At 44.3% G+C, this 27,429-nt stretch overlaps 1 protein-coding gene across 2 annotated transcripts; it reads right to left on the bottom strand.

Moving 5' to 3' along the window:
- On the bottom strand, positions 1 to 26,646 carry nmur1a (neuromedin U receptor 1a). Of its 2 annotated transcripts, none has more exons than XM_017681894.2 (3): positions 26,611 to 26,646; positions 4,895 to 5,781; positions 1 to 1,064 (listed from the first exon to the last, which is right to left on the bottom strand). In XM_017681894.2, the coding sequence occupies exons 2-3, from the start codon at positions 5,769 to 5,771 to the stop codon at positions 676 to 678; spliced, it is 1,266 nt and encodes a 421-aa protein (XP_017537383.1). In that variant the 5' UTR covers positions 5,772 to 5,781; positions 26,611 to 26,646; the 3' UTR covers positions 1 to 675. The 2 variants fall into 2 exon arrangements, with proteins under 2 accessions (XP_017537383.1, XP_037401475.1); XM_037545578.1 differs by lacking the exon at positions 26,611 to 26,646 and adding an exon at positions 9,553 to 9,607.
- Between the last annotated feature and the right edge of the window lie 783 nt (positions 26,647 to 27,429).

Raw genomic sequence — 27,429 nt, forward strand, 5'->3', positions numbered from 1 at the left:
ATGATTTCAGCTGCCAAGATATATGATTTATTTATCATAAACACTGAATAATAACTATGAACATGATCATGTTGAATGCTGGGTAATGATGATAAAGGAGTCTCTTCTATAAACAGGAAAAAACGATACAGAGAAGTTTTAACCCGCAGTCACACGTGTGGCCAGCTGGAAAAAAATAGCTTGCTAACCTCCATTCTGGTGCAGTTAGGAAGCTAAGCTAACATACTAACCATAAACTGTAAAAACACAAATTAAACAAATTTATATCAGATATTAATGCAGTTGAAAAGTGTAGATGGGCAGTGTGACGATGTGGCTGGTGTATGCAGCAGCACTTAGCCATGCAGCTAACATGGCAGTTAGCAAGCTGCCTAACTTGCCAATTATAAACAGTAAAAATATAAAACTGAAGATACATCAATCAGTCTCTCTGCTGGCTATGTGTCTTGGTTTGTCTTTCATGTGTTCGTTTCAAGTCAGTGATGAAAAAATGATTAAAGCTCACTGCTAAAATTAGTATTTCCGCCATTCGGGAATGTCAGTATACAGCATACAAAGCCCCGCCCCTTCAGAAGTCAACGCAACCAAAGAAATCTCGCTGATATCTCAGCCGTGAGTCTTCGTGGCAGGAAGTCACTGGCAGTGGTTGTAGCTGGATTTCCTGAAGGTCCATCTTCAGTCAAACATGGTCTCATTTTCATGACATTCGTAAAAGTCATAATCCCCATCCGCAGTGACGGCGCCGTTGCCGGGGGTGACCTCGCTGACCACGCTGCGTAAAGTCACGCGGGTCACACTCAGAGACTGCTTCCTGGGCACTGGACGCCGCGTGTGGCGACACATCACCTCCTTAAACATCTCCCTGAAGCGAGTGGACATCAGGTTGTACAGGATGGGGTTAACGGCCGAGCTCAGATAGAAGAAAACCCCCGAGATCACGTGGACATACTCATATGCCTGAAAAATCTCCACCTGGCCGCTGGCCCACTGGTCAATGAAGCTCCACATCAGACGGTCAGTGTGAAACGGAGCCCAGCAGATACCAAACATCACCACCAGCACAACTGTAAGGGAACAAACACACATTTAAAGCATTTATAATTCAGCAAAACTGATCAAACGGCTCCAGTATGTGATAATAAGACAAGGAAGCAGTGATTCAGTGAAAGACAGCAAATCACTAATATGCATTATGGAAATTACGTCACACAGTTAGCTGTGTTAGCATGTTTGGTCAAGCTGTTTCTTTAAGGCCTAAATACACGTTTCTTTAAGTAGGAACTCCGTCAAAGTCTTAAAATGTCTAAATAATTAAGTATTTAAGTTGTAATAAGAGCAGTTCAGAGTGGTTTGGTGTGAAATTCTCTGTTCTGGATAAACTCACCAAGTCAGAACTTTTCACAGTGGTGGTGATGGGAACCAGACGTCCCTCTAAAAGCTCCTCACAGTGGTGGTGATGGGAACCAGACGTCCCTCTAAAAGCTCCTCACAGAAAGTTCCTACATGAACTGGTTCTGAATTCACTGCCTGATGACTGAGACGCTGTTTTATGAGAGTTTAGAGATATTCAACTCCATTCATGGTGGAGGGAGACATGCAGGGCGCTGTGCGGCAAAATAGTCCCCAAAGAAAACTCATTATTCCAGATTTTCCACTGTTTTCCATCATCAGCATTCCATATAAGCTCAGAAGACTCGTGTAGGTTCTCTGGTGGTTCTGGATGGTAAATAAAATGTCTATCAGTATGTTCAAGAAAACATCCAAGCATTTTGCACATACAGGAGAAAGAACAGGGAGGAAATGGGTCTGAAAAGGCTGTGAGCAGCGGTCTGGTCTCGCTGGAAAAGAAAGACTTTGGATCAGGTGACGATTGTTGCATACTGGCAGTCATACTGGAGCCAGGCCTGGGGGAGGGGCTCCTCACGAGCGCCTGGTGGCCAGGCCTTTACCCATGGGTGCCAGCTGGGCTCAGCCCGAAAGAGTTACATGGGTCCACTCTCCCATGGACCCACCACCCGTGGGAGAGGTGCTTATGGGGGTCTGGTGCAATGTGGATCGGGTGGTGGCCGAAGGCAGGGGCCTTGGCGTTCCGATCCTCAGCTACTGAAACTGGCTCTTGGAACATGGAACGTGACCTCTCTGGCACGGAAAGAGCCTGAGCTAGTGTATGAGGTTGAGAGATAACAACTAGATATAGTTGGGCTCACCTCAACACATGGCAGGGGCTCTGGAACAGACTCTCTCGAGACGGGTTGGACTTTATTCCACTCTGGAGTTGTCCAGGGTGAGATGCGTCAGGCAGGAGTGGGCTTACTCATAGCTCCCCGGCTCAGCGCCTGTACGTTGGGGTTTTCTCCAGTGGATGAGAGGGTTGTTTCCTTGCGCCTTCGGGTCAGGTGTGACTGTTGTCTGTGCTTATGCACCGAACGGCAGTTCAGAGTACCCGGCTTTCTTGGAGACCCTGGAGGGGGTACTGGAAAGTGCCCCCTGTGGGGACTCCATTGTCTTGCTGGGTGACTTCAACGCTCACATGGGCAATGACAGTGGGACCTGGAAGGGCGTGATTGGGAGGAACGGCCTCCCTGTCTGAACCCAAGTGGTGTTTTGTTATTGGAGTTCTGTGCTTGCCACAGTCTGTCCATAACAAACACCATGTTCAAACAAAAAGGTGTGCATAAGTGCACGTGGCATCAGGACATCTTAGGCCACAGTTCATTGATTGACTTCGTAGTTGTGTTATCGGATTTGCGACCATGTGTTTTGGACACCCTAGTGAAGAGAGAAGTGGAGCTGTCAACCGATCACCACCTAGTGGTGAGTTGGATCAGATGGCAGGTGAAAATACCGGACAGACCTGGCAGACCCAAACGAGTTGTGAGGGTTTGTTGGTAACATCTGGCAGAGGAACCTACCAGAAAGATCTTCAACTCCCACATCTGACAGAGTTTTGACCGCATACCAAGGGAGGCCGGTGACATTGAGTCAAAGTGGGCCCTGTTCCGTGCCTCCATTGTCAATGCAGCGGATCGGAGCTGTGGCTGCAAGGTCATTGGTGCCTGTCGTGGCAGCAATCCCCGAACCCCCTGGTGGACACCTTGGGTAAAGGAAGCCGTCAAGCTGAAGAAGAAGTCCTATTGGGCCTGGTTGGCTTGTGGGACTCTGGAGGCAAAAGATCCCCGAACCCACTGGTGGACACCTTGGGTAAAGGAAGCTGTCAAGCTGAAGAAGAAGTCCTATTGGGCCTGGTTGGATTGTGGGACTCTGGAGGCAAAAGATGGGTACCGAAGGGCCAAGCGGGCCGCGGCTTCAGCGGTTGCTGAGGCAAAAACTTGGGTGTGGGAGGAGTTTGGTGAGGCCATGGAGAAAGACTATCGACATGCACCAAGAAGGTTTTGGCAAATCATCAGGCGTCTCAGGAGAGGAAAGCAGTTCCCGACCAACACTGGTTACAGTGGGGTTGGGGGGCTGCTGACTCCGACTGGGGACATTATTGGACGGTGGAAGAAATATTTCAAGGATCTTCTCAATCCCACCAACGATCCTTCCCCAGAGGAGGCAGAGCTTGGAGATCCGAGCGAGGGTCCGTCCATCACTTGGACTGAGTTAGCCAAGGTGGTTGGAAAACTCCTTGGTGGCAGAGCAACCGGGGTGGATGAGATCTGCCCGGAATTCCTGAGGGCTCTGGATGTTGTAGGGCTGTCTTAGCTAACATGCCTCTGCAACATCGCATGGACATCTGGGGCGGTCCCCCTGGAATGGCAGACCGGGGTGGTGGTCTCGCTTTTTAAGAAAGGGGACCGGAGGGTGTGTTCCAACTACCAGGGGATCACACTTCTCAGCCTACCTGGTAAGGTCTAGCAGGGGTATTGGAGAAGAGAGTCAGACTAATAGTTAAATCTCAGCTACAGGAGGAACAATGCGGGTTTCGCCCAGGTCGTGGAACACTGGACCAGCTTTTTATCCTCACCAGGGTCCTGGAGGGTGCTTGGGAGTTCGCCCAAACAGTCCACATGTGTTTTGTGGATTTGGATAAGGTATTCGACCACGTCCCTCGGGATCCTGTGGGGAGTGCTCCGGGAGTACGGGGTGAGGGGCTCATTGTTACGGGCCATTCAGTCCCTGTACAAACGGAGCAGGAGCTTGGCTCGTATAGCCGGCAGTAAGTCGGATTGGTTTCCAGTCAGGGTTGGACTCCGCCTGGGCTGTCCATTGTCACTGATTCTGTTCATAACTTTTATGGACAAAATTTCTCGGAACACACCCAATGTACTTCACATAAACAAGATACCAGATCAGACCTGCATTTCACAGAGTATCAATACCTATAGCCCTCGCTTCTGTCCTGCTAAAGGACCATTAGATCAGATTTAACATAAAGAGGCTGGAACACAAACTCATTTCTAAAGGAATCAGACAGTGAACAGCATCAGACAGGATTCTGGAGATGTTCCTCCACTTTCAGATGGAGCCGGTGTTTGGAATGTGTTTCAGTATTGACTGCAATGCATATGACTTGTATTTCAAATATGCACAAATACATGTCCATATGTTTCCTTTCATATAGGAAGTGTGTATGTAAGCAGCATCCTGACCAATCAGAAGGCTGAGAGAGCTTACCTAACACGCATAATTAAGGGGTCAAACTAGCTGGCGATCACATATCCTCATTAGAATATTAGACCACACCTACACAGCTCTGACATAGATCTAAAGAGCTGTGTTTAAGCTGTTTCATTATATTCATATCTTGTGTTTTTACATATTCCAGCTATTTTGGTTGTTTAATGTAATGGTTAATTTGCATACTGTAATATTTTACACGGTGTATTCTGTGGGATGTTAAATATATCAGGTCTATGACATGATAAGCAAACAGATCCATAGATTTACTCACACAGCATCTTAGTGACCTGCTGCCTGCGCGCTTTCTGCTGCTGACCGCGAACGCCGCCGTATCCGTCCTGCTCCGGTCTGTCTGTGGCATGCAGGATCCTCTCTCTGCGCAGCCGCAGGCCGATCAGCAGGTACAGCACGCTGAGGGTCAGCATGGGCAGCAGGAAGAAGATCAGCGTAGTGATCTGGATGATGAGGTTGTACATCCAGCGCGGTTTGACCAGCATGCAGGTGTCCGAGCCGGGCAGGCCACCCTGACCCCGCCCACGCGCCTGCGGCAGGGTGAAGATGCCATGCAGGCTGGTGTTGGGCACTGCGCAAACCACCGACATACCCCACACGCACAGGATCACCCGCCTCGCATGGGTCCGGGTCATCACATACTTGGCCCGAAGCGGGTGGACCACAGCGATGTAGCGCTCCACGCTGAGCGCCGTGACGTTCAGGATGGAGGCGAAGCACACGGTCTCGAACAGGAAGGTTTTGAAGTAGCAGCCGCTCTCGCCAAGCAGGAATGGGTAGTTGCTCCACAGCTCATACAGTTCCAGTGGCATGCCCAGCAGCAGCACCAGCAGGTCCGACACTGCCAGGCTGAACAGGTAGAAGTTGGTGGGCGTTCTCATCACCCTGTGGCGCGTGATGACTGTGCAGGTGAGAATGTTACCCATAACCCCCACAGAGAAGATCAGCAGGTAGGTGATACAGATGGGCAGGAAGACTGGAGAGCGCCGCGGGCCGAGATACTTCTCTAGGTATTCGTCTGGGTCCAGGCAGTAATCCGCCAGCTCCACCGTGCTGAAGTTCTGACCAAAGCTGGAGTTACACAGCAGGTCCTGGACACACGTCAGAGCTGCGGACGAGCAGTTGGGTTTGGCCATCGTCTTAGAGCTGGAGAAGATATTAACATAGCCAAATTTAGACACCAGCATCTTTTACTTATCATATAAACAAACTCGTAGTTCTGGTCCTAAACCTGTTCAGAGCTGTTTTAAAATACTTGATATCCGCACAGTTATAACATCTCACTATAAAGCCTTGAGCTGATAATATATTAATACAATAATCCTTTATTGTTATGCTGCTTGCACAGTTTACTGAGTGCCCTGATGAAGTAAGAACCCAGTTCTGTTTAAACTGAGCAGCTGAAAATGTACTTTTTCAACAAGAACGAGGCTCACTCTGTGAGAAAAACCAGCAGAGACCAGCATGACTGATCACCAGCAAAACCAGCATGTCACTGCTGTCAGGACAAATCCTTGGATCTCCAAAAAAGAATCTTTGCAGGAGAAGCAACACACTTTACTTTTAATGTAAATCAATGGAACCAGACTTTTTTCCATTCATCATGAAATTTACACACAATGTAAAGAACAACAGACTTTTTCAAATTATGTCAAAAACTGAAAAAAAGACAAAAATGTAAATACAAGGTTTTCTTCTGACAGCAGCAATATGTTGTGTTTTGGCTGCTGGCATGCTGGTCAACCAGTATGACTGTGCTGAGTGACCAGCTAAACCAACAAAACTGGCAAAAGAGCAGCAAAAACCAGTTTAGACCAGCATAAACTGGCTTAGAACAGCTTAGACCAGAATGGAATTCAAACTGTTTATTTTAACTGGGCAGCGAGCTAACAGGGCCTTCTGCCCAATGACCATTTGGAGTCTCCAACTCCCCCCATGACCCAGGAGGATAAGTGGCTTAGAAAGTGTGTGTGTTTGTGTGTGTGTGTGTGTGTGTGTGTGTGCATGAATAACTACCTCTATTTTTACATTAAACACTGGTATATTATAGTTTGTTCATTACTATTTGTGAAAAAGTGTTTTATATAGTTTTAGGCAGTTTTATAGTTTTATGCAGTTTTATACAGTTTTAGACAGTATCATATAGTTTTATGTAGTTTTATGCAGTTTTAGACAGTATCATATAGTTTTATGTAGTTTTATGCAGTTTTGTGCAGTTTTATACAGTTTCATATAGTTTTATGCAGTTTAATGTAGTTTTATGCAGTTTTATACAGTTTCATATAGTTTTATGCAGCTTTATGCAGTTTTATAGTTCCATGCTTTTTTATGCAATTTCCCATAGTTTTATATAGTTTTATGCAGTTTTGTACAATTTCATATAGTTTTATATAGTTTTATGCAGTTTTATAGTTTTATGCAGTGATATGTTGATGAATGTTCTTGTCCTCTCAGTGGTCTGTGGTTTCTAGGCAACAATAATGGCCTCTAATGGATGTCTTGACGGAATAAATTTCTTGGTGGAATAATTTACCAGGATTGTTCTCTTTTTTTCTGTTCATTTTTGTTGTTAATATTTAATAAAAGCTATAAGCCACTTGAGATTGTGAATGATTTTTAACACGTATAAAGAGGTTGTAATTCTATGCTTTATAACCCTCACTGTGATGAAATCACTGTAATGCGTGGCTCTCACTGCCCATTGCTTTATAAAGCAGATTCCACAGAACTCAGGTTCCTGTATCTGACTCGTCTCCGGAGCTTCACTTCAGCTTCTACAGATCCATCAGCATTTCCAGCAACTGAGATATAAATGGCTGAAGATCTGCGCCACCAGTTAAACACATCAGACATCGCACAGAGCATGTACCTCCCACTCCACGACTCTCAGACTAGCTAAAGAGAAGCTATGTTATTAAGAGGTAGAGGAATAGATGTGTTATAGCAGCTCTTCTCATTTCCTCACTGTATAGAGGAAGAAGAGCAAAACACCAGAAAGACAAAATAATATTCATCTATTCATGACAGTAGTTTGGCCTCCAGTGGACTGTTGGCTGAGAATGAGTGACGCACTGTATTCACGTAAGACATCGAGACAGACGTATACAGTCTTAAAAATGATGGTTCCTCCAGGGTTCCTTGTGTAAAGAAAATGGTTCTATAAAGAACCATAAGCACTCAAAGGACCCTCTGCATGCTTAAATGGTTCTCTGCATCATTAAAGGGTTGTACAGATTGATGGAGGATGTACTGTGGATGGTTCTATATAGCACCAAAAAAGGTTCTTCTATCTTTACAACCTTGACATGGGAGCAACAGAGGAACCCTTTTTGGTGCTGTATGGAATCCCTACCCTGAGTGTGAACCACAACTTCAAAGCTCTGCTCAAAACCCAATATTTGACCTGATGGGTTTTAAGTCTTACTAGGCATAGCAACCAAAGGGGGCGGGGCTTAGTGACGGGTCAGTTGAACTTTAGATGTGTTTGTGTTCATGGGTCTGAGTTGAAGTCCACATTCTCAATGAAGGTGATTCACTCGCTGACTGAGTCTGAGCTGGAGATGGATTGTTGTGCGTCGTCTCTTGTTGATTTAATGACTCGTAATTCTGTCTAATTATGCTGATGTTCTCTCTCATTATCGTTAGTGTGGGTGGAGACCGATGAGGAATGAGATGAACCGATAAAACTGGAGAACAAACACATTAACTCGTCTACATTAACGATCTGCAGAGCAGAGCTGAATCACATACAAATACGAATCACTGATTCATGAAAAAGTCTTACTGAATCAGCTCAGGGGAAACAAGCCCCGCCCACTGCAGCCCTTATTTAAATATCATTAAGAACTTATGAACTAATAAAGATCCAAGACTGGAATTCAGATTCATATTTACAAAGTAACACTTTAGCACAAGAACTGCTGAGTATACAATTATTATTATTATTATTATTATTAATAATAATAATAATAATAATACTGATATTATAGATTATGTTCAGCATAATTTTGATCGTTTACCCACAAACCTGTCATTTTCAGATTATACAGATACACCAAAGGAACTGAGGAACCGTCCGATTGGACTGGATGAGATTCAGCCTCTGAACTTAAAGGCTCCACATTTTTCATTTTTCATTTATCTTTTATTTTTTTCTCTCTGAGCTGCTTCAATGACTTCTGTGTGGTTTTGTGTACCATAAATAACCATAATTCATTTCTACATAATCATGTTAACAGGCTGCTGTTGTTGCTGTGCCTTTAATACAGATGTTTTTTATGATGAGTCCTTTAAAATCCAGACTGTGTTTAATAAACTCTGATCAGCGTCTTCATCCAGCTCTGTTTAGACCTTTCCCCACTGCAGTGCTGTGACCATTCGTTCAGGTGTTGGTTTATCTGCTCATAAGGTTTAGTTCAGTCTGATCGAACCTGTTAGATTCAACACTGAACACACACAGTTACAGTGAGTGTCTAAACAGCTGCACAGAATGAATCAGTTCTGTTTGTGTTTAAACGATCATGTTAGAAATCAGATTACATATATTCTAATTCTGACGCTGATGTAATTATGAATAAATAAATGATTGTGAGGCGAATTCTGGTTCTCTTTATCAGGCTGAGCCTCTCACAGCTTCAGAATAATCATAGATAACCTGTAAACACTGCAGCTGCTCAGCCAGAGCTTCACGGATTAAACACAACACTGACACACACGACATCACCACTGACCGCAGTAATACAGGCTGTCTATATTTATTCTGGTATTCGTGTTTTTGTCCAGATAAACAGCTTTTTAAACAGCGCTCTCACAGATATTTGCCGTGTATGAATACAGTCATCTGAAAATGCTGTAACAGTCATTGTGAAAAATGAGCCTTTGATGTTTATTGTTCTGGTAAATAATAACGAGTCTTACCTGAGAGAGAAGTTCTCCATAAAACCTGCATCAGTCGGTTTGTTCTTTCACAGAGCTGCAAGAGAGAATAAGCCGCTCCCCCCCGACACACACACAGATCTACATCACCACACACACACACACACACACACACACACACACACACACACACACATACACAAACCTATATCACCACACACACACACACACACACACACACACACACACACACACACACACACACACACACAGATTTACACACACACAAACCCCCCTAGACACACACACAAATCTACAAACTGCAATTTCCCCTTGGGATCAATAAAGGAATCTGAATCTGAAACATCAAGATACACACACACACACACACACACACACACACACATCTACATCACCACACGCACACACACACAGACAAAAATCTACATCAACACACACACACAGACACAAATCTACATAACCACACATATATATAAATATATATATATATATATATATATATATATATATATATATATATATATATACACGCACTCACCGACAACCTGCCACATTTACACTAGCACTTTTAAAACTAAACAGTAGAAGCCGTATCGCCCCCTACGCTTCCTGTAGTGTATTACAGTCTGTCAGAGTAACTGTGTGGATCATATGAACATTATAGAGCTTTTTAAATGAAGCAGTAGAAGCCGTATCGCCCCCTACGCTTCCTGTAGTGTATTACAGTCTGTCAGAGCGACTGTGTGGATCATATGAACATTATAGAGCTTTTTAAATGAAACAGTAGAAGCCGTATCGCCCCCTACGCTTCCTGTAGTGTATTACAGTCTGTCAGAGCGACTGTGTGGATCATATGAACATTATAGAGCTTTTTAAATGAAACAGTAGAAGCCGTATCGCCCCCTATGCTTCCTGTAGTGTATTGCAGTCTGTCAGAGCGACTGTGTGGATCATATGAACATTATAGAGCTTTTTAAATGAAGCAGTAGAAGCCGTATCGCCCCCTACGCTTCCTGTAGTGTATTACAGTCTGTCAGAGTAACTGTGTGGATCATATGAACATTATAGAGCTTTTTAAATGAAGCAGTAGAAGCCGTATCGCCCCCTACACTTCCTGTAGTGTATTACAGTCTGTCAGAGCGACTGTGTGGATCATATGAACATTATAGAGCTTTTTAAATGAAACAGTAGAAGCCGTATCGCCCCCTACGCTTCCTGTAGTGTATTACAGTCTGTCAGAGCAACTGTGTGGATCATATGAACATTATAGAGCTTTTTAAATGAAACAGTAGAAGCCGTATCGCCCCCTATGCTTCCTGTAGTGTATTGCAGTCTGTCAGAGCGACTGTGTGGATCATATGAACATTATAGAGCTTTTTAAATGAAGCACTAGAAGCCGTATCGCCCCCTACGCTTCCTGTAGTGTATTACAGTCTGTCAGAGCGACTGTGTGGATCATATGAACATTATAGAGCTTTTTAAATGAAACAGTAGAAGCCGTATCGCCCCCTACGCTTCCTGTAGTGTATTACAGTCTGTCAGAGCGACTGTGTGGATCATATGAACATTATAGAGCTTTTTAAATGAAGCAGTAGAAGCCGTATCGCCCCCTACGCTTCCTGTAGTGTATTACAGTCTGTCAGAGCGACTGTGTGGATCATATGCACATTATAGAGCTTTTTAAATGAAACAGTAGAAGCCGTATCGCCCCCTACGCTTCCTGTAGTGTATTGCAGTCTGTCAGAGCGACTGTGTGGATCATATGAACATTATAGAGCTTTTTAAATGAAACAGTAGAAGCCGTATCGCCCCCTACGCTTCCTGTAGTGTATTACAGTCTGTCAGAGCGACTGTGTGGATCATGTGAACATTATAGAGCTTTTTAAATGAGACAGTAGAAGTCGTATCGCCCCCTACGCTTCCTGTAGTGTATTACAGTCTGTCAGAGCGACTGTGTGGATCATATGAACATTATAGAGCTTTTTAAATGAAACAGTAGAAGCCGTATCGCCCCCTACGCTTCCTGTAGTGTATTACAGTCTGTCAGAGCGACTGTGTGGATCATATGAACATTATAGAGCTTTTTAAATGAAACAGTAGAAGCCGTATCGCCCCCTACGCTTCCTGTAGTGTATTACAGTCTGTCAGAGCGACTGTGTGGAGCATATGAACATTATAGAGCTTTTTAAATGAAACAGTAGAAGCCGTATCGCCCCCTACGCTTCCTGTAGTGTATTACAGTCTGTCAGAGCGACTGTGTGGATCATATGAACATTATAGAGCTTTTTAAATGAAACAGTAGAAGCCGTATCGCCCCCTATGCTTCCTGTAGTGTATTACAGTCTGTCAGAGCGACTGTGTGGATCATATGAATATTATAGAGCTTTTTAAATGAAACAGTAGAAGCCGTATCGCCCCCTACGCTTCCTGTAGTGTATTGCAGTCTGTCAGAGCGACTGTGTGGATCATATGAACATTATAGAGCTTTTTAAATGAAGCAGTAGAAGCCGTATCGCCCCCTACGCTTCCTGTAGTGTATTACAGTCTGTCAGAGCGACTGTGTGGATCATATGAACATTATAGAGCTTTTTAAATGAGACAGTAGAAGCCGTATCGCCCCCTACGCTTCCTGTAGTGTATTGCAGTCTGTCAGAGCGACTGTGTGGATCATATGAACATTATAGAGCTTTTTAAATGAAGCAGTAGAAGCCGTATCGCCCCCTACGCTTCCTGTAGTGTATTACAGTCTGTCAGAGCGACTGTGTGGATCATATGAACATTATAGAGCTTTTTAAATGAAACAGTAGAAGCCGTATCGCCCCCTACGCTTCCTGTAGTGTATTGCAGTCTGTCAGAGCGACTGTGTGGATCATATGAACATTATAGAGCTTTTTAAATGAAACAGTAGAAGCCGTATCGCCCCCTACGCTTCCTGTAGTGTATTACAGTCTGTCAGAGCGACTGTGTGGAGCATATGAACATTATAGAGCTTTTTAAATGAAACAGTAGAAGCCGTATCGCCCCCTACGCTTCCTGTAGTGTATTACAGTCTGTCAGAGCGACTGTGTGGATCATATGAACATTATAGAGCTTTTTAAATGAAACAGTAGAAGCCGTATCGCCCCCTACGCTTCCTGTAGTGTATTACAGTCTGTCAGAGCGACTGTGTGGATCATATGAACATTATAGAGCTTTTTAAATGAAACAGTAGAAGCCGTATCGCCCCCTACGCTTCCTGTAGTGTATTACAGTCTGTCAGAGCGACTGTGTGGATCATATGAACATTATAGAGCTTTTTAAATGAGACAGTAGAAGTCGTATCGCCCCCTACGCTTCCTGTAGTGTATTACAGTCTGTCAGAGCGACTGTGTGGATCATATGAACATTATAAAGCTTTTTAAATGAAACAGTAGAAGCCGTATCGCCCCCTACGCTTCCAGTAGTGTATTACAGTCTGTCAGAGCGACTGTGTGGATCATATGAACATTATAGAGCTTTTTAAATGAAACAGTAGAAGCCGTATCGCCCCCTACGCTTCCTGTAGTGTATTACAGTCTGTCAGAGCGACTGTGTGGATCATATGAACATTATAGAGCTTTTTAAATGAAACAGTAGAAGCCGTATCGCCCCCTACGCTTCCTGTAGTGTATTACAGTCTGTCAGAGCGACTGTGTGGATCATATGAACATTATAGAGCTTTTTAAATGAGACAGTAGAAGTCGTATCGCCCCCTACGCTTCCTGTAGTGTATTACAGTCTGTCAGAGCGACTGTGTGGATCATATGAACATTATAAAGCTTTTTAAATGAAACAGTAGAAGCCGTATCGCCCCCTACGCTTCCAGTAGTGTATTACAGTCTGTCAGAGCGACTGTGTGGATCATATGAACATTATAGAGCTTTTTAAATGAAACAGTAGAAGCCGTATCGCCCCCTACGCTTCCTGTAGTGTACTACAGTCTGTCAGAGCGAGTGTGTGGATCATATGAACATTATAGAGCTTTTTAAATGAAACAGTAGAAGCCGTATCGCCCCCTACGCTTCCTGTAGTGTATTACAGTCTGTCAGAGCGACTGTGTGGATCATATGAACATTATAGAGCTTTTTAAATGAAACAGTAGAAGCCGTATCGCCCCCTACACTTCCTGTAGTGTATTACAGTCTGTCAGAGCGACTGTGTGGATCATATGAACATTATAGAGCTTTTTAAATGAGACAGTAGAAGTCGTATCGCCCCCTACGCTTCCTGTAGTGTATTACAGTCTGTCAGAGCAACTGTGTGGATCATATGAACATTATAGAGCTTTTTAAATGAAACAGTAGAAGCCGTATCGCCCCCTACGCTTCCTGTAGTGTATTACAGTCTGTCAGAGCGACTGTGTGGATCATATGAACATTATAGAGCTTTTTAAATGAAACAGTAGAAGCCGTATCGCCCCGTACGCTTCCTGTAGTGTATTACAGTCTGTCAGAGCGACTGTGTGGATCATATGAACATTATAGAGCTTTTTAAATGAAGCAGTAGAAGCCGTATCGCCCCCTACGCTTCCTGTAGTGTATTACAGTCTGTCAGAGCGACTGTGTGGATCATATGAACATTATAGAGCTTTTTAAATGAAACAGTAGAAGCCGTATCGCCCCCTACGCTTCCTGTAGTGTATTGCAGTCTGTCAGAGCGACTGTGTGGATCATATGAACATTATAGAGCTTTTTAAATGAAACAGTAGAAGCCGTATCGCCCCCTATGCTTCCTGTAGTGTATTACAGTCTGTCAGAGCGACTGTGTAGAGCATATGAACATTATAGAGCTTTTTAAATGAAACAGTAGAAGCCGTATCGCCCCGTACGCTTCCTGTAGTGTATTACAGTCTGTCAGAGCGACTGTGTGGATCATATGAACATTATAGAGCTTTTTAAATGAAACAGTAGAAGCCGTATCGCCCCCTACGCTTCCTGTAGTGTATTACAGTCTGTCAGAGCGACTGTGTGGATCATATGAACATTATAGAGCTTTTTAAATGAAACAGTAGAAGCCGTATCGCCCCCTACGCTTCCTGTAGTGTATTACAGTCTGTCAGAGCGACTGTGTGGATCATATGAACATTATAAAGCTTTTTAAATGAAACAGTAGAAGCCGTATCGCCCCCTACGCTTCCTGTAGTGTATTGCAGTCTGTCAGAGCGACTGTGTGGATCATATGAACATTATAGAGCTTTTTAAATGAAACAGTAGAAGCCGTATCGCCCCCTACGCTTCCTGTAGTGTATTACAGTCTGTCAGAGCGACTGTGTGGATCATATGAACATTATAGAGCTTTTTAAATGAAACAGTAGAAGCCGTATCGCCCCCTACGCTTCCTGTAGTGTATTAAAGTCTGTCAGAGCGACTGTGTGGATCATATGAACATTATAGAGCTTTTTAAATGAAACAGTAGAAGCCGTATCGCCCTCTACGCTTCCTGTAGTGTATTAAAGTCTGTCAGAGCGACTGTGTGGATCATATGAACATTATAGAGCTTTTTAAATGAAACAGTAGAAGCCGTATCGCCCCCTACACTTCCTGTAGTGTATTACAGTCTGTCAGAGCAACTGTGTGGATCATATGAACATTATAGAGCTTTTTAAATGAGACAGTAGAAGTCGTATCGCCCCCTACGCTTCCTGTAGTGTATTACAGTCTGTCAGAGCGACTGTGTGGATCATATGAACATTATAGAGCTTTTTAAATGAAACAGTAGAAGCCGTATCGCCCCCTACACTTCCTGTAGTGTATTACAGTCTGTCAGAGCGACTGTGTGGATCATATGAACATTATAGAGCTTTTTAAATGAGACAGTAGAAGTCGTATCGCCCCCTACGCTTCCTGTAGTGTATTACAGTCTGTCAGAGTAACTGTGTGGATCATATGAACATTATAGAGCTTTTTAAATGAAACAGTAGAAGCCGTATCGCCCCCTACGCTTCCTGTAGTGTATTGCAGTCTGTCAGAGCGACTGTGTGGATCATATGAACATTATAGAGCTTTTTAAATGAAACAGTAGAAGCCGTATCGCCCCCTACGCTTCCTGTAGTGTATTACAGTCTGTCAGAGCGACTGTGTGGATCATATGAACATTATAGAGCTTTTTAAATGAAACAGTAGAAGCCGTATCGCCCCCTACGCTTCCTGTAGTGTATTACAGTCTGTCAGAGCGACTGTGTGGATCATATGAACATTATAGAGCTTTTTAAATGAAACAGTAGAAGCCGTATCGCCCCCTACGCTTCCTGTAGTGTATTACAGTCTGTCAGAGCGACTGTGTGGATCATATGAACATTATAGAGTACTATAGAATAATACAACATAAGCATCAGAGGATGTTAGTTTTCCTAAGTGGCTGATCTCTACATTTGCTGAATGTGACGTCTTGCGTCTCCGTGGTCAGTCGGGATGAGAGAGAGGTCCTCAGATGTGGTTTGGCTCACAGTTGTGTGTAAAGATTCATCATGCTGACCGCTGTTATCCCCTCAGATGCTGATGTGATCTGACAGAAATCTGCAGACAGCGCAGAGCTTTTAGTCTGTGAGCGACTCTGAGGTTGCTGTGACCGCAGCTCTGGCCTTTTCCTGCACACAGCACTCACATTAACGCACAGCAGACCAGATTCATAAACCCGGCCAGTAACGGCGCAAAACCAGCACAGTAAATCAGAGCTGTTCATAAAGTCACCACAGTGGTGATCAGTGCAGCAGTGTGTTTTTAATGCCGCATTATTTTCACCTGTGTCTTGGGCAAGAGCCAATCAAAATTCACATGTAAATGAGCTCATACATATTAGAGAAATACCAAGTGAGGCTTTGTTTGGCTGCCAAAAGAAATAAAAACAAAGAAAAAACAAAGTTTTCAGAAACAGGGCTCCACATTTTAAGGGAAGACGTGCTGACAGATAATTAATTGTTCAGTAAAGATGCTTTGAGTTTTGAATTATATGTTCATATTTAAATCTACATTCATAATTCAAGTTTATTATTTATGTTTGCAGTAACAAAGTTTATGGGCATACATGAGCTCAACTTTTGGTATTTTTTATTAGAGTCAAAGATTAAATTGACATGCTTAATTTCCAGTTATTATGTTGAGCCATTTCAGCTTTTGTGTACTATTTTTCTCGATCTCAGCAATTAATTTTACATGTGGAAATTAAAACTCCACTGATAAATGTTACATTTTGAATAGAAATTCAGAACTGAAAATCATTTTATCTGGTAAGTACTTTTTACCTGTAAAATATTAAAATATTAAAAATATATATTTTTAAGTGAATTTCTTTGTAACATTAATGATAAATTGAAAAATAGAATTAAAAGTTAAAACTGATTGCAATAAAATAAATTCAAACATGTAATTAGACTTTCAACTTCAAATTACTCCTCACTGATGTGGATTTCAGGCTAAACCTAGTCTACTCAGGACTAAACTGCTGTAGGCTGTATGGGTGGAGCTAAACTGCTGTAGGCTGTATGGGTGGAGCTAAACTGCTGTAGGCTGTATGGGTGGAGCTGAACTGCTGTAGGCTGTATGGGTGGAGCTAAACTGCTGTAGGCTGAGTGGGTGGGGCTAAATGGCTGTAGGCTGTATGGGTGGAGCTAAACTGCTGTAGGCTGTATGGGTGGGGATAAACTGCTGTAGGCTGAATGGGTGGAACTAAACTACTGTAGCTGAATGGGTGGAGCTAAACTACTGTAGGCTGAATGGGTGGAGCTAAACTGCTGTAGGCTGAATAGGTGGAACTAAACTGCTGTAGACTGAATGGGTGGAGCTAAACTGCTGTAGGCTGAATGGGTGGAGCTAAACTACTGTAGGCTGGATGGGTGGAGCTAAACTGCTGTAGGCTGAATGGGTGGAGCTAAACTGCTGTAGGCTGAATGGGTGGAACTAAACTACTGTAGCTGAATGGGTGGAGCTAAACTACTGTAGGCTGAATGGGTGGAGCTAAACTGCTGTAGGCTGAATAGGTGGAACTAAACTGCTGTAGACTGAATGGGTGGAGCTAAACTGCTGTAGACTGAATGGGTGGAGCTAAACTGCTGTAGGCTGAATGGGTGGAGCTAAACTGCTGTAGACTGAATTAGCTTGAACTTTTTCATTTCTGGAAGTAGAGAAATGAGATTTTCTGTGATATGGTCTCTTCAAACTGCTGTTCTGTGAAAGAATCCGGTGCGTATCGGTGAGTTTAGATGGTTTGAGGACAGTAATAACAGCTGTGGTGGGAACGAGGTTCATTTCAGTGTAACTGAATTTCAGCAGTACAGCTAACAGTGCGTATTGGAAAATACAGCAGCAGAAAAACTTCACTATAAAATACAGATTAGATGCGAATGCTGACGGATGTGTAGCTGTATGTGTTTGGACAAGAGTGTAAGGCCACTGTCTGATCCCATCTGACCGTCTCTCACAGACTGCAGTGACAGATGACCATCTGCTCTGCTGTGAGTGCTCCGTTTGACCACAGCTCACTGACCTCGAACACAGTCCAGTTACCTGCACTCTCTAAACTATTTTAATTCCAGGTGGAGTTTAAGGTGAGGCTGCTGACGACTCAGATGAACATGTAGTGTGGTACGGGTCAACGGGCTGTCTATTACTGAGTCACTGACTGACTGACTGATTCAATTGTTGAAGCAAGACAAGCAGCAAGTTGCGCTATACACTATTAAAGGGTTAGGGTTAGGGTTAGGGCTATTATACAGTAATCTGTTATGGACATACATGCACATACATCATAAAGGGTCAGACATTCAAAATGTATAGACATGTGCTATATGGCCAAAAGTACGCAGACATTCCTCCTAACTATTGAGTTCACGTGTTTCAACCACACCCACTGTTAACAGGTATGTAAAATCATGGCATTGAAGTCTCGAAGGACAAACACAGGCAGTAGAAGGTTGTACTGAAGAGATCAGTGATTTTAAACATGGCACTGTCATAGGATACCGCCTCTACCGCAAGTCTGTGAAGTTTCTGTCCTGCTAGACCTGCCCCAGACAACTGGAAGTGCTATTATTATGAAGCATCCAGGAGCAACAACAGCTCAGCCACAAAGCGGTAGACTACCCAAACTCACAGACTGGAGCCACGGAGTGTTAAACAACGTAGCATGTAAAAATCGCCCATCACTCAGTTCCAAACTGCCTCTGGAAACAACATCAGCACAAGAACTGAGCAATAGAAGGTTCATAATATGGGTCTCCATGGCTGAGCAGCTGAACACAAGCCCAAGATCACTATATGCAATCAGTCAAGGATCGGCTGTAGGGGTGTAAAGAGCTGCCACTGGACTCTGGAGCAGTGGCAGCATGTTCTCTGAAGTGATGAATCTGGGTTTGGTGGATGTCAGGAGAACGTTCCCTACTGGAATGCAGAGCCAGCGGTAAAGTTTGGTGGAGGAGGGATGATGGGCTGGGCTGTTTCTCAGGGTTTGGGCTCTCAGGTCCAGTGAAGGGTGATGTAGAAGCTACAGCACAAAGACATTTTACACAGTTAAGCTTCCAGCTTTGGGTCGGCAGTTTGGGGAAGAGCCTTTCCTGTTCCAGAAGGACTGAGACTCCGAGCACAAAGCAACTCCATAAAGACATGGAGTGACCAGTTTGGTGTGGAGAGCATCCTGTGACCACTGATGAAGGACAAGAGGATAACCAACACACACTGTGCAACAGCAGATGAGCTGTCGTCCATGGGGGTCCTGAGAAACAGGTGAATGCAGAGAAACAGGTGACCGGACGGTGTTTATGTCTCTGTTTTTATTTTAAAACATTCTTTTTACGTCAATAACTACCCACAAATAATTGCACAGTACTGTGGAGTTCCACATGCTTAAACTTTAGTTCAACTGTCATGTAACGTACTATCATATCCTGAAAAATTATTATCTAGTACTTTGGAGCTTGGTTCCTCACACTCACCTGATTAACAGAACGTGTGTGCTGTGCTTGTGGGATGCTGCTCCTGCTGTTTGTGAGCGTCTCTGTTCCTGTGAATAAAACTGATCTGTTCATGTTACCTGCCGTTTGTAAAGGTGACTGACCTCCATTAGTGGACAGACAGAATAAATAACCCACCTCAGCACATACATCCCTCAGAACGGTCCTCAGTGAACCACAGTGACCCTCAGAGTTTTCCTGACCTCAGTGGAGCTCCATGATTATTAAAGCAGGATATTCAGTCACATACACTGAACAAAGCCCTGCTGCCGCAGGTGAGGTGGATTTAACCTCGTCTATATGTCTAATATTTCTCTTTGTGAATATTAACCTGTTTTTATACATTTTTCTTGTTTTTTCTCGTGAATGTATCTTCTTATTAAGCGTATAACAGTGGGCCTCGTTCTCCTACCGTCCTTAAGAAGAAATTCCTTCTTAAACCCACTCACGCAGTTCTGACGAAGGTTCAGACTCAACGTGTTCTCTTAAGTGGGGTTTGTTCTGGGGTAAGAACTGAATCTACACACACTCAAGAGCACAAAGATGAGAACAGTTCTGCGCTTTAAGAACACGACATGAACCTGATGGAGACTTTTTCTTAGAACTTTTATCAAGAACACACTAAAAAACAGACTCTGGATACTGAGATACTGGAGAACACTGACTAGAGTTAAAGTGACTTCACTCAGGAAGCTGTGAGAGTTTTTCTCTCCGTCTCTGGTGATGAATGAGCTCAGCTGCAATCTGGACAGGCCTGTAATGGCCACAGCACCATCACTCAGTGGACAATAAGCACTTAAATTCTAGCGTTTGCTAAAAGTACAGGTGCACCCTTACAAACAGTGGTTCTTCAAGGGTTCCTTCATAAAGAACTATAATACTGTGTGAAAGTTTTAGGCCTCTAAGCGAATGTTTAACCAGTTTCCCTCAGCAGTGAGTTTATCACATACATTAGAATAAAGTCGTATTCATAATTCAAATAAACAGAAAAACAATAAACAGTAACAAGAATTTCTCGGGTCCATATTTTTCCTGGACACCTTCACAGCCGCCACAGAGACTCGTTAATATCATCAATTACATCATGAGCTCAATTTACTGAGCACTGATTGGTCAAACCAGGAGCTGCTTTTTAACTACATATAATACTGGACTTCCTCGAGGAGAGGTTTGGAGATGGGTCAACAAACACACCAACATCCAGAACATCACTGTTTATTATGTGTGTGTATATATATATATATGACAGAATTAGTAGTGTTCCGTGTGTGAAGGCCTTAAGAGTGACCAATAACCTCTCCACCCGCACAGTCAGCTAAACCACACTGTCCACCACCCAATAACATCTGCTCAGTGGTGGTCTGTGGTCTTCACACTGGGGGGCTGATAACCTGCACAGTAACACAGTGCACCTAATATAGTTTTGAGTTGGACTAACTGACCTCAGATATGTGTCTGTTTATGAAGACGGTGGATCTTTTTATTCAACAAGCTAAATGTTCTTTAATGATGGATGTCCATCTGTCTGCTCATCAATATTCACCCACTGACCCACAAACTCATCACACTCTCAGCGAGAGCCACCTGTTTCAGCCGTCACTGATCTGACTTTCAGAAACACACAGTAAACACCATCACACCGGTGCTCGGGATCCCTTACATACCCCTCACACTGCACAGCGGATTAGACTCCAGGTATATAATGAACTCAGGGCTTTCTTTAGCATCCCATAATAACCCTGCACACAGCACACACTGAAACTGAGCTGGAGAGTTAAGCTTGGACTGTCGAAGTAACAGAACTGCTGAAGCTCAATCAACACATTCTTTAAAGTCATTTAATCTTATTACTGAGATGTATGGCAGCAATATCCAGACTTTATTCAAGCCCAAATGCACATTTGAAAATGCTAATTAAACTGTGTATATAATTGGATTCCCAGGGTGGATTATTTTAGACATAATTCAATTTTCAAGTAAAAAAACGTTCTGACAGCATAACAGTCGTTCATTTATCAGTCGCTATTCCTCATCATGGAGCTCCAGCTGCATTTTGATTGTTAATGACGATCTCCTGTCAGGCAAATGAAGTGAGTGGGGCATCGGGTGGGGCTTTTAGTGCAGGATGTCTTTTTAATCAATCAATCATCCATCCATCCATCCATCCATCCATCCATCCATCCATCCATCCATCCATCCATCCATTATCTTCCACTTTTCTGGGGTTCGGGTCGCGGGGGCAGCATCCTAAGCAATGAGGCCCAGACCTCCCTTTCCCCAGCCACTTCCACTAGCTCTCCGGGGGGGATTCCGAGGCGCTCCCAGGCCAGCTGGGCAATATAATCACACCAGCGTGTCCTGGGTCTTCCCCGGGGACTCCTCCCGAGTGGACTTGCCTGTGACACCTCCCAAGGGAGGCGTCCAGGAGGCATCCCAATCAGATGCCCGAAGCACCTCAGCTGACTTCTCTCGACATGGAGAAGCAGCGGCTCTACTCCGAGTCCCTCCCGGATGACTGAACTTCTCACCCTATCTCTAAGGGAGAGTCCAGACACCCTATGGAGGAAACTCATTTCGGCCGCTTGTATTCGCGATCTCGTTCTTTCGGTCATTACCCAAAGCTCATGACCATAGGTGAGGGTGGGAACGTAGATCGACCGGTAAATCGAGAGCCTTGCCTTGTGGCTCAGCTCTTTCTTTACCACAACAGACCAGTAAAGAGCCTGCATCACTGCTGACCCAGCACCAATCCGCCTGTCAATCTTCCGCTCCCTTGTACCATCACTCGTGAACAAGACCCCGAGATACTTAAACTCCTCCACTTGAGGCAAGAGCTTATCCCCGACCCAGAGAGGGCTCTCCACCCTTTTCTGCCTGAGAACCATGGTCTCGGATTTGGAGGTACTGCTTCTCATCCTGGCCGCTTCACTCGGCTGCAAACTGATCCAGCAAAAGCTGAAGTTCATGGCCTGATGTCCCCAATAGGACCACATCATCTGCAAACAGCAGCGACGTGACCTCTAACTGTCCAACTCTCACTGGGAACGAGTCTGACAAAGACTCCGGCTTTGTTTGTACAGGGTCTGAATGGCTCATAGCAAAGAGCCATGTACCCCGTACTCCCGAAGCACCTCCCACAGGATACCCCGGGGAACACAGTCGAATGCCTTCTCCAAATCCACAAAGCACATGTGGACTGGTTGGGCAAACTCCCATGAACCCTCCAGAATCCTGGAGAGGGTGAAGAGTTGGTCCAGTGTTCCACGACCAGGGCGGAACCCGCACTGCTCCTCCTGAATATGAGGTTCGACTATAAGCCGGACTCTCTTCTCCAGTACCCTTGCATAGACCTTACCAGGGAGGCTGAGGAGTGTGATTCCCCTGTAGTTGGAACACACCCTCCGGTCCCCCTTTTAAAGAGAGGCACCACCACCCCAGTCTGCCAATCCAGTGGCACCGGCCCCGATGTCCATGCAATGTTGAAAAGGCGTGTCAGCCAAGACAGCCCCACAACATCCAGAGCCTTGAGGAACTCGGGACGGATCTCATCCACCCCTGGAGCCCTGCCACCAAGGAGCTTTCCCTTCTGAGACGTCTGACGGTTTGACGGTAGGACTCCTTCTTCAGCTTGACAGCATCTCTCACCTGTGGTGTCCACCACCGGGTTCGAGGATTACCGCCCCGACAGGCACCAACTACCTTGCGGCCACAGCTACAGTCAGCCACTTCAACAATGGAGGAGCGGAACATGGCCCATTCTGTGTCAATGTCCCCCACCTCCCCAGATATCTGGTCAAAGTTCTGACGGAGGTGTGAGTTGAAGATCAATCTGACAGGTTCTTCTGCCAGACGTTCCCAGCAAACCCTTACTATACGTTTGGGCTTGCCTGGTCTGACTGGCATCTTCCCCCACCACCTGATCCAACTCACCACCAGGTGGTGATCAGTTGACAGCTCAGCTCCCCTCTTTACCCGAGTGTCCAAAACACATGGCCGCAAGTCCGATGACACGACTACAAAGTCAATCACTGAACTGCGGCCTAGGGTGTCCTGGTGCCATGTGCAGCTGTGTGTTGAGGTGAGCCCGACTATATCTAGCAGGTATCTCTCAACCTCGCGCACCAACTCAGGCTCCTTCCCCGCCAGTGAGGTAACATTCCAAGTTCCAAAAGCCAGTTTCAGCAACCGAGGATCAGAACGCCAAGGCCCACGCCTTCGGACACTGCCCGATCCACAAAGCACCGAACCCCTACTACTGTCCCTCCCATTGGTGGTGGGTCGATGGGAGGGGGGACTCATGTAACCCCTTTGGGCTGGGCCCAGCCGGGCACCATGAGTAAATGCCCGGCCACCAGACGCTCGCTGGCGAGCCCCTCCCTCAGGCGTGGCTCCAGGGTGGGGCCCCGGTAACCCTGATCCGGGCAGGATACACAAGTCCTGTTTTATTTTTATTTTCATAAGGGTAATTATGGATCACACTTTGTCTGACCTGTCACCTAGGACCAGTTTGCCATGGGAGACCCTACCAGGAGCTTTTGCTCCAGACAACATAGCTCCTAGGATCATTCAACCACACAAACCGTGATAGGTGGTGATCCATGGAGGGGATCAATCAATCAGTCAACCTTTATTTAAAGTCAGAGTACACTGAGAGAGACCCCCACTTACAGGTTAGAAACAAAACAAAGCAGAAATCAAAATTGTTAAAACATATCAAATGCTAAAAGTACTACTAATTATAATATTAATTATATTAATAATATCAATAATATAACTAATTAATAGTACATACAATAGCAAAAAAATCAATAAAGCATTAAAACTACTACAATATAATAATTAATAACATCAAATATTTATAACACAAAAATAATTACATTAATGAAATAAATAAATGTATAGAGGATGTAAAATAATATCACAAATTTCAAAAGTGTGAGAACTTTTAGAGACTAAAAGTTTTAAATGTTTATGTGACTCCAGTAAATGAATCTTTAGAGTTTCCTGTAATGAATTTTAGCTAAAAGCTAAAAAACCTAAAAAAGGCTACCTCTAAACTGACTCACCCCTCAGTACCTGAGTGAACTTCTCTCCTACTTTGAACCATCACGCCTACTTAGATCACAAGGTGCTGCTCACTACTGGTACCTAGAACTAATAAAGCTCCATCAGGGGGGAGAGCCTTCTTATACAAGCCCCACAGCTCTGGAATAATCTTCCTGTTAATGTCGGGACTCAGACTCAGCCTCAGTCTTTAATTCTAGGCTAAAAACCCACTTGTTTAGTTGATAGTTAGTGTTTCCTGTTAGTTAAAAGGTGTAGATCTGGGGTTCATGGTCATAGAGTATGATGGTAAACTGGGAGTGCTGGTGCCGTCATCCCTCTGCCTCACTCACTCACTCAGGTTTGTTGACGGTGGAGTGGAGGGGCGCTGACATCACAGGGAGTCTCATAAGGAGGTTTCTGAACTCCTCAAAAACAAAAGAACTCATTATAGACGTCCGGCAGTAAAGAGCAGTCCCCACACCACTGTACATCAATGGGGACTGTGTTGAAAGAGTCCCTTCCTTCAGATTCCTGGGCACACACATCTCTCCTGGACCACCAATACCATGTCAGTGGTCAAGAAGGCACAACAGAGACTCTACTTTCTGAGAATTCTCAGGAAAAACAACCTTCAGGAGGAACTGCTGGTGTCCTCCTACCACTCCACCATTGAGAGCGTGCTGACATACTGCATCTCAATGTGGTCCAGCAGCTGCTCAGCGGCAGCGAGGGGAGCACTGCAGGGGGTCATAAACACAGCCCAGAAGATCATCGGCTGCCCACTGCCCTGCATGGAGGCAGCCAACATCCTGAAGGACACATTTCACCCAGGACATCATCTGTTTGAGCTGCTGCGCTCTGGTAAACGCTTTAGGTCCATCTCATCCTGGACAAACAGGCTTAAAAACAGCTTTTACCCCAGAGCCGTGCGGGAACTGAACACTTCCAAACACACTGACAGGGACTTTCTATAGAACACTGGGCTCAGTAGAACCGACTGAAATCCACTGCTGCTCTTTACTGGCACTGACTTCATAGGACACTGTGCACTGTTGCAGTGTTCCACTGTTCCACTGTTCCAGAGTTCCACTCCACCTCTGTTCTATTTATTATTCATTTGTTCTCGAGAGTGCAATCTATAGTCTATAATCTATAATCTGTTTTCTTTCTGTGCAATAATTCTTAGATGTGCGATATTATATAACGCTATAAGCTGTCCAAGGAATGTGCAACTACAACTGCTACCTCACCTGTCTATGGTCTATTGACTGTTATATATAGAATATATAGTTTTATAGTCCTTTTTCTTTATATTTAAGATTGTGGATGCTTTTTGTCCTTAAATCTGCACTTTATATGTTGTAGCCTCATGTTTATATATTTTAGCCTTATTTTTAAATAGTTTTGTATGTAGGAAGTGCTGTTGGATTGCTGGTCAATTTCGTTGTACACTGTGCAATGACAATAAATGCATCTTATCTTATCTTATCTTATCTTATGACTCTTTCTGGTTTCTCCTTCTTACTGAGGCTGTAATAACGAAACCTGCCGGAGTCTCTGCTGCTCTGTAAACTCTGTGATCTGAGGTCAGTCACTCTTTACAGAACCGACTCTCTGCGTGTTTCCTTTCTTTGCCAAGTTGATCAGCTGACCATCCTGTGCGTCTGATGCTGTTCTTCTTCTGCCTTGATCTGGTGCCACTGCTCGCCAGCTTTCTGGACCAGTTTGACCACCATTGAGCTTCATGCTGTGCATCAATGGTCAAACCTCACCCTCATGAACTGACCATCCTGATGCTGCACAGACCCAAACTATTTAAACAGAGTCAGTGCTTCATATTCATGTTCTCTGAGCTCTTTTTCATCTTAAATCTTCATTAGATTTACGCTGTTAAAGGAGTGATATGTGAATCAAGCAAATGCAAAGTCTCTTCTCCCTCTTCACTCAGCAACTTTAACACACAGTCACAGTTCAAAGTGCTTTACAGAACCAGAAAAATAAAAGCACTGATCGCATCAAACTTCACCATGGAAAGCAGCAAATCTTGTTTTGCTTCTAATTGCATTACTTACTCTCTTTGCTGTTGAACGTGGTTCTTTTCCAAGAGCTGCAGGCGGTGCTGACGGTCGCTGCCAAGAGCTTCAACAATCAGTGCATCTGTAAACTGGTATTATGAGACAGAACAGGCTGGGTTTAGCTGATTAGCAGGCTAAGTTCAGTGGATATATCTGCACTATGATGCACAGACGTCTTTGACATAATATCAAAACTGCTATTTATCAAACAGTGACCAGAATGAAGAAGAAAGCTCTGGGACAGAGATGAATGGTGGGTTTGTGGTTGATGAAAAGTGAAACTAGATAGGAAGTTCATGATTAATGGTACTGTGACATGTGCACACCATGGAGTGTGGAGGTGCAGCGTGCTGTAGAAAACCAGGTCTCCGTGAAGAACTGGGCAGGGGACAACAGGAAGTTGTGTAGATTGGAGAGGAATAAAGACAGTAAAGGTGTACGAAACCCACTCATCTCAGCTTTACGAACTCGCCCACACGTCCGCCTCTCCACCTCCTCGCCAGGGTGAGCAGAGCCAGCGCCCCCGCTGTGAGGATTTCAAAACTCTGACGGTTTTAGAATCTGGACTGATGTCTGGAGAAACGTCCCTGAAGGTCAGTAACTGCTCCAGCTGACTGAGTTTGATATAAAGTTGACGACATTAACAAATAACAACAAATACAAAATGTACAAGCAGACGACTGTGGTGGCATCTTGGATACCATAACATTATCTTATTTAATGTTATATTTCACATAATACAATATCAAATTTCATACATAATGTAAGATGTTATAATGTATTATGAATATATGTTTTAATAGAATTATATCTATC

Source organism: Pygocentrus nattereri, chromosome 15 (genome assembly GCF_015220715.1).
Source record: "Pygocentrus nattereri isolate fPygNat1 chromosome 15, fPygNat1.pri, whole genome shotgun sequence".
Lineage (NCBI taxonomy): Eukaryota > Metazoa > Chordata > Actinopteri > Characiformes > Serrasalmidae > Pygocentrus > Pygocentrus nattereri.

Coding starts and splice junctions, on each gene's coding strand:
- nmur1a (XM_037545578.1), bottom strand. CDS start 9,572: ATGGAGAACTTCTCTCTCAG. Junction 5,782..9,552: donor ATGGAGAACTTCTCTCTCAG/GTAAGACTCGTT, acceptor TATCTTCTCCAG/CTCTAAGACGATGGCCAAAC. Junction 1,065..4,894: donor GCAGGTCACTAAGATGCTGT/GTGAGTAAATCT, acceptor GTTCCCTTACAG/TTGTGCTGGTGGTGATGTTT.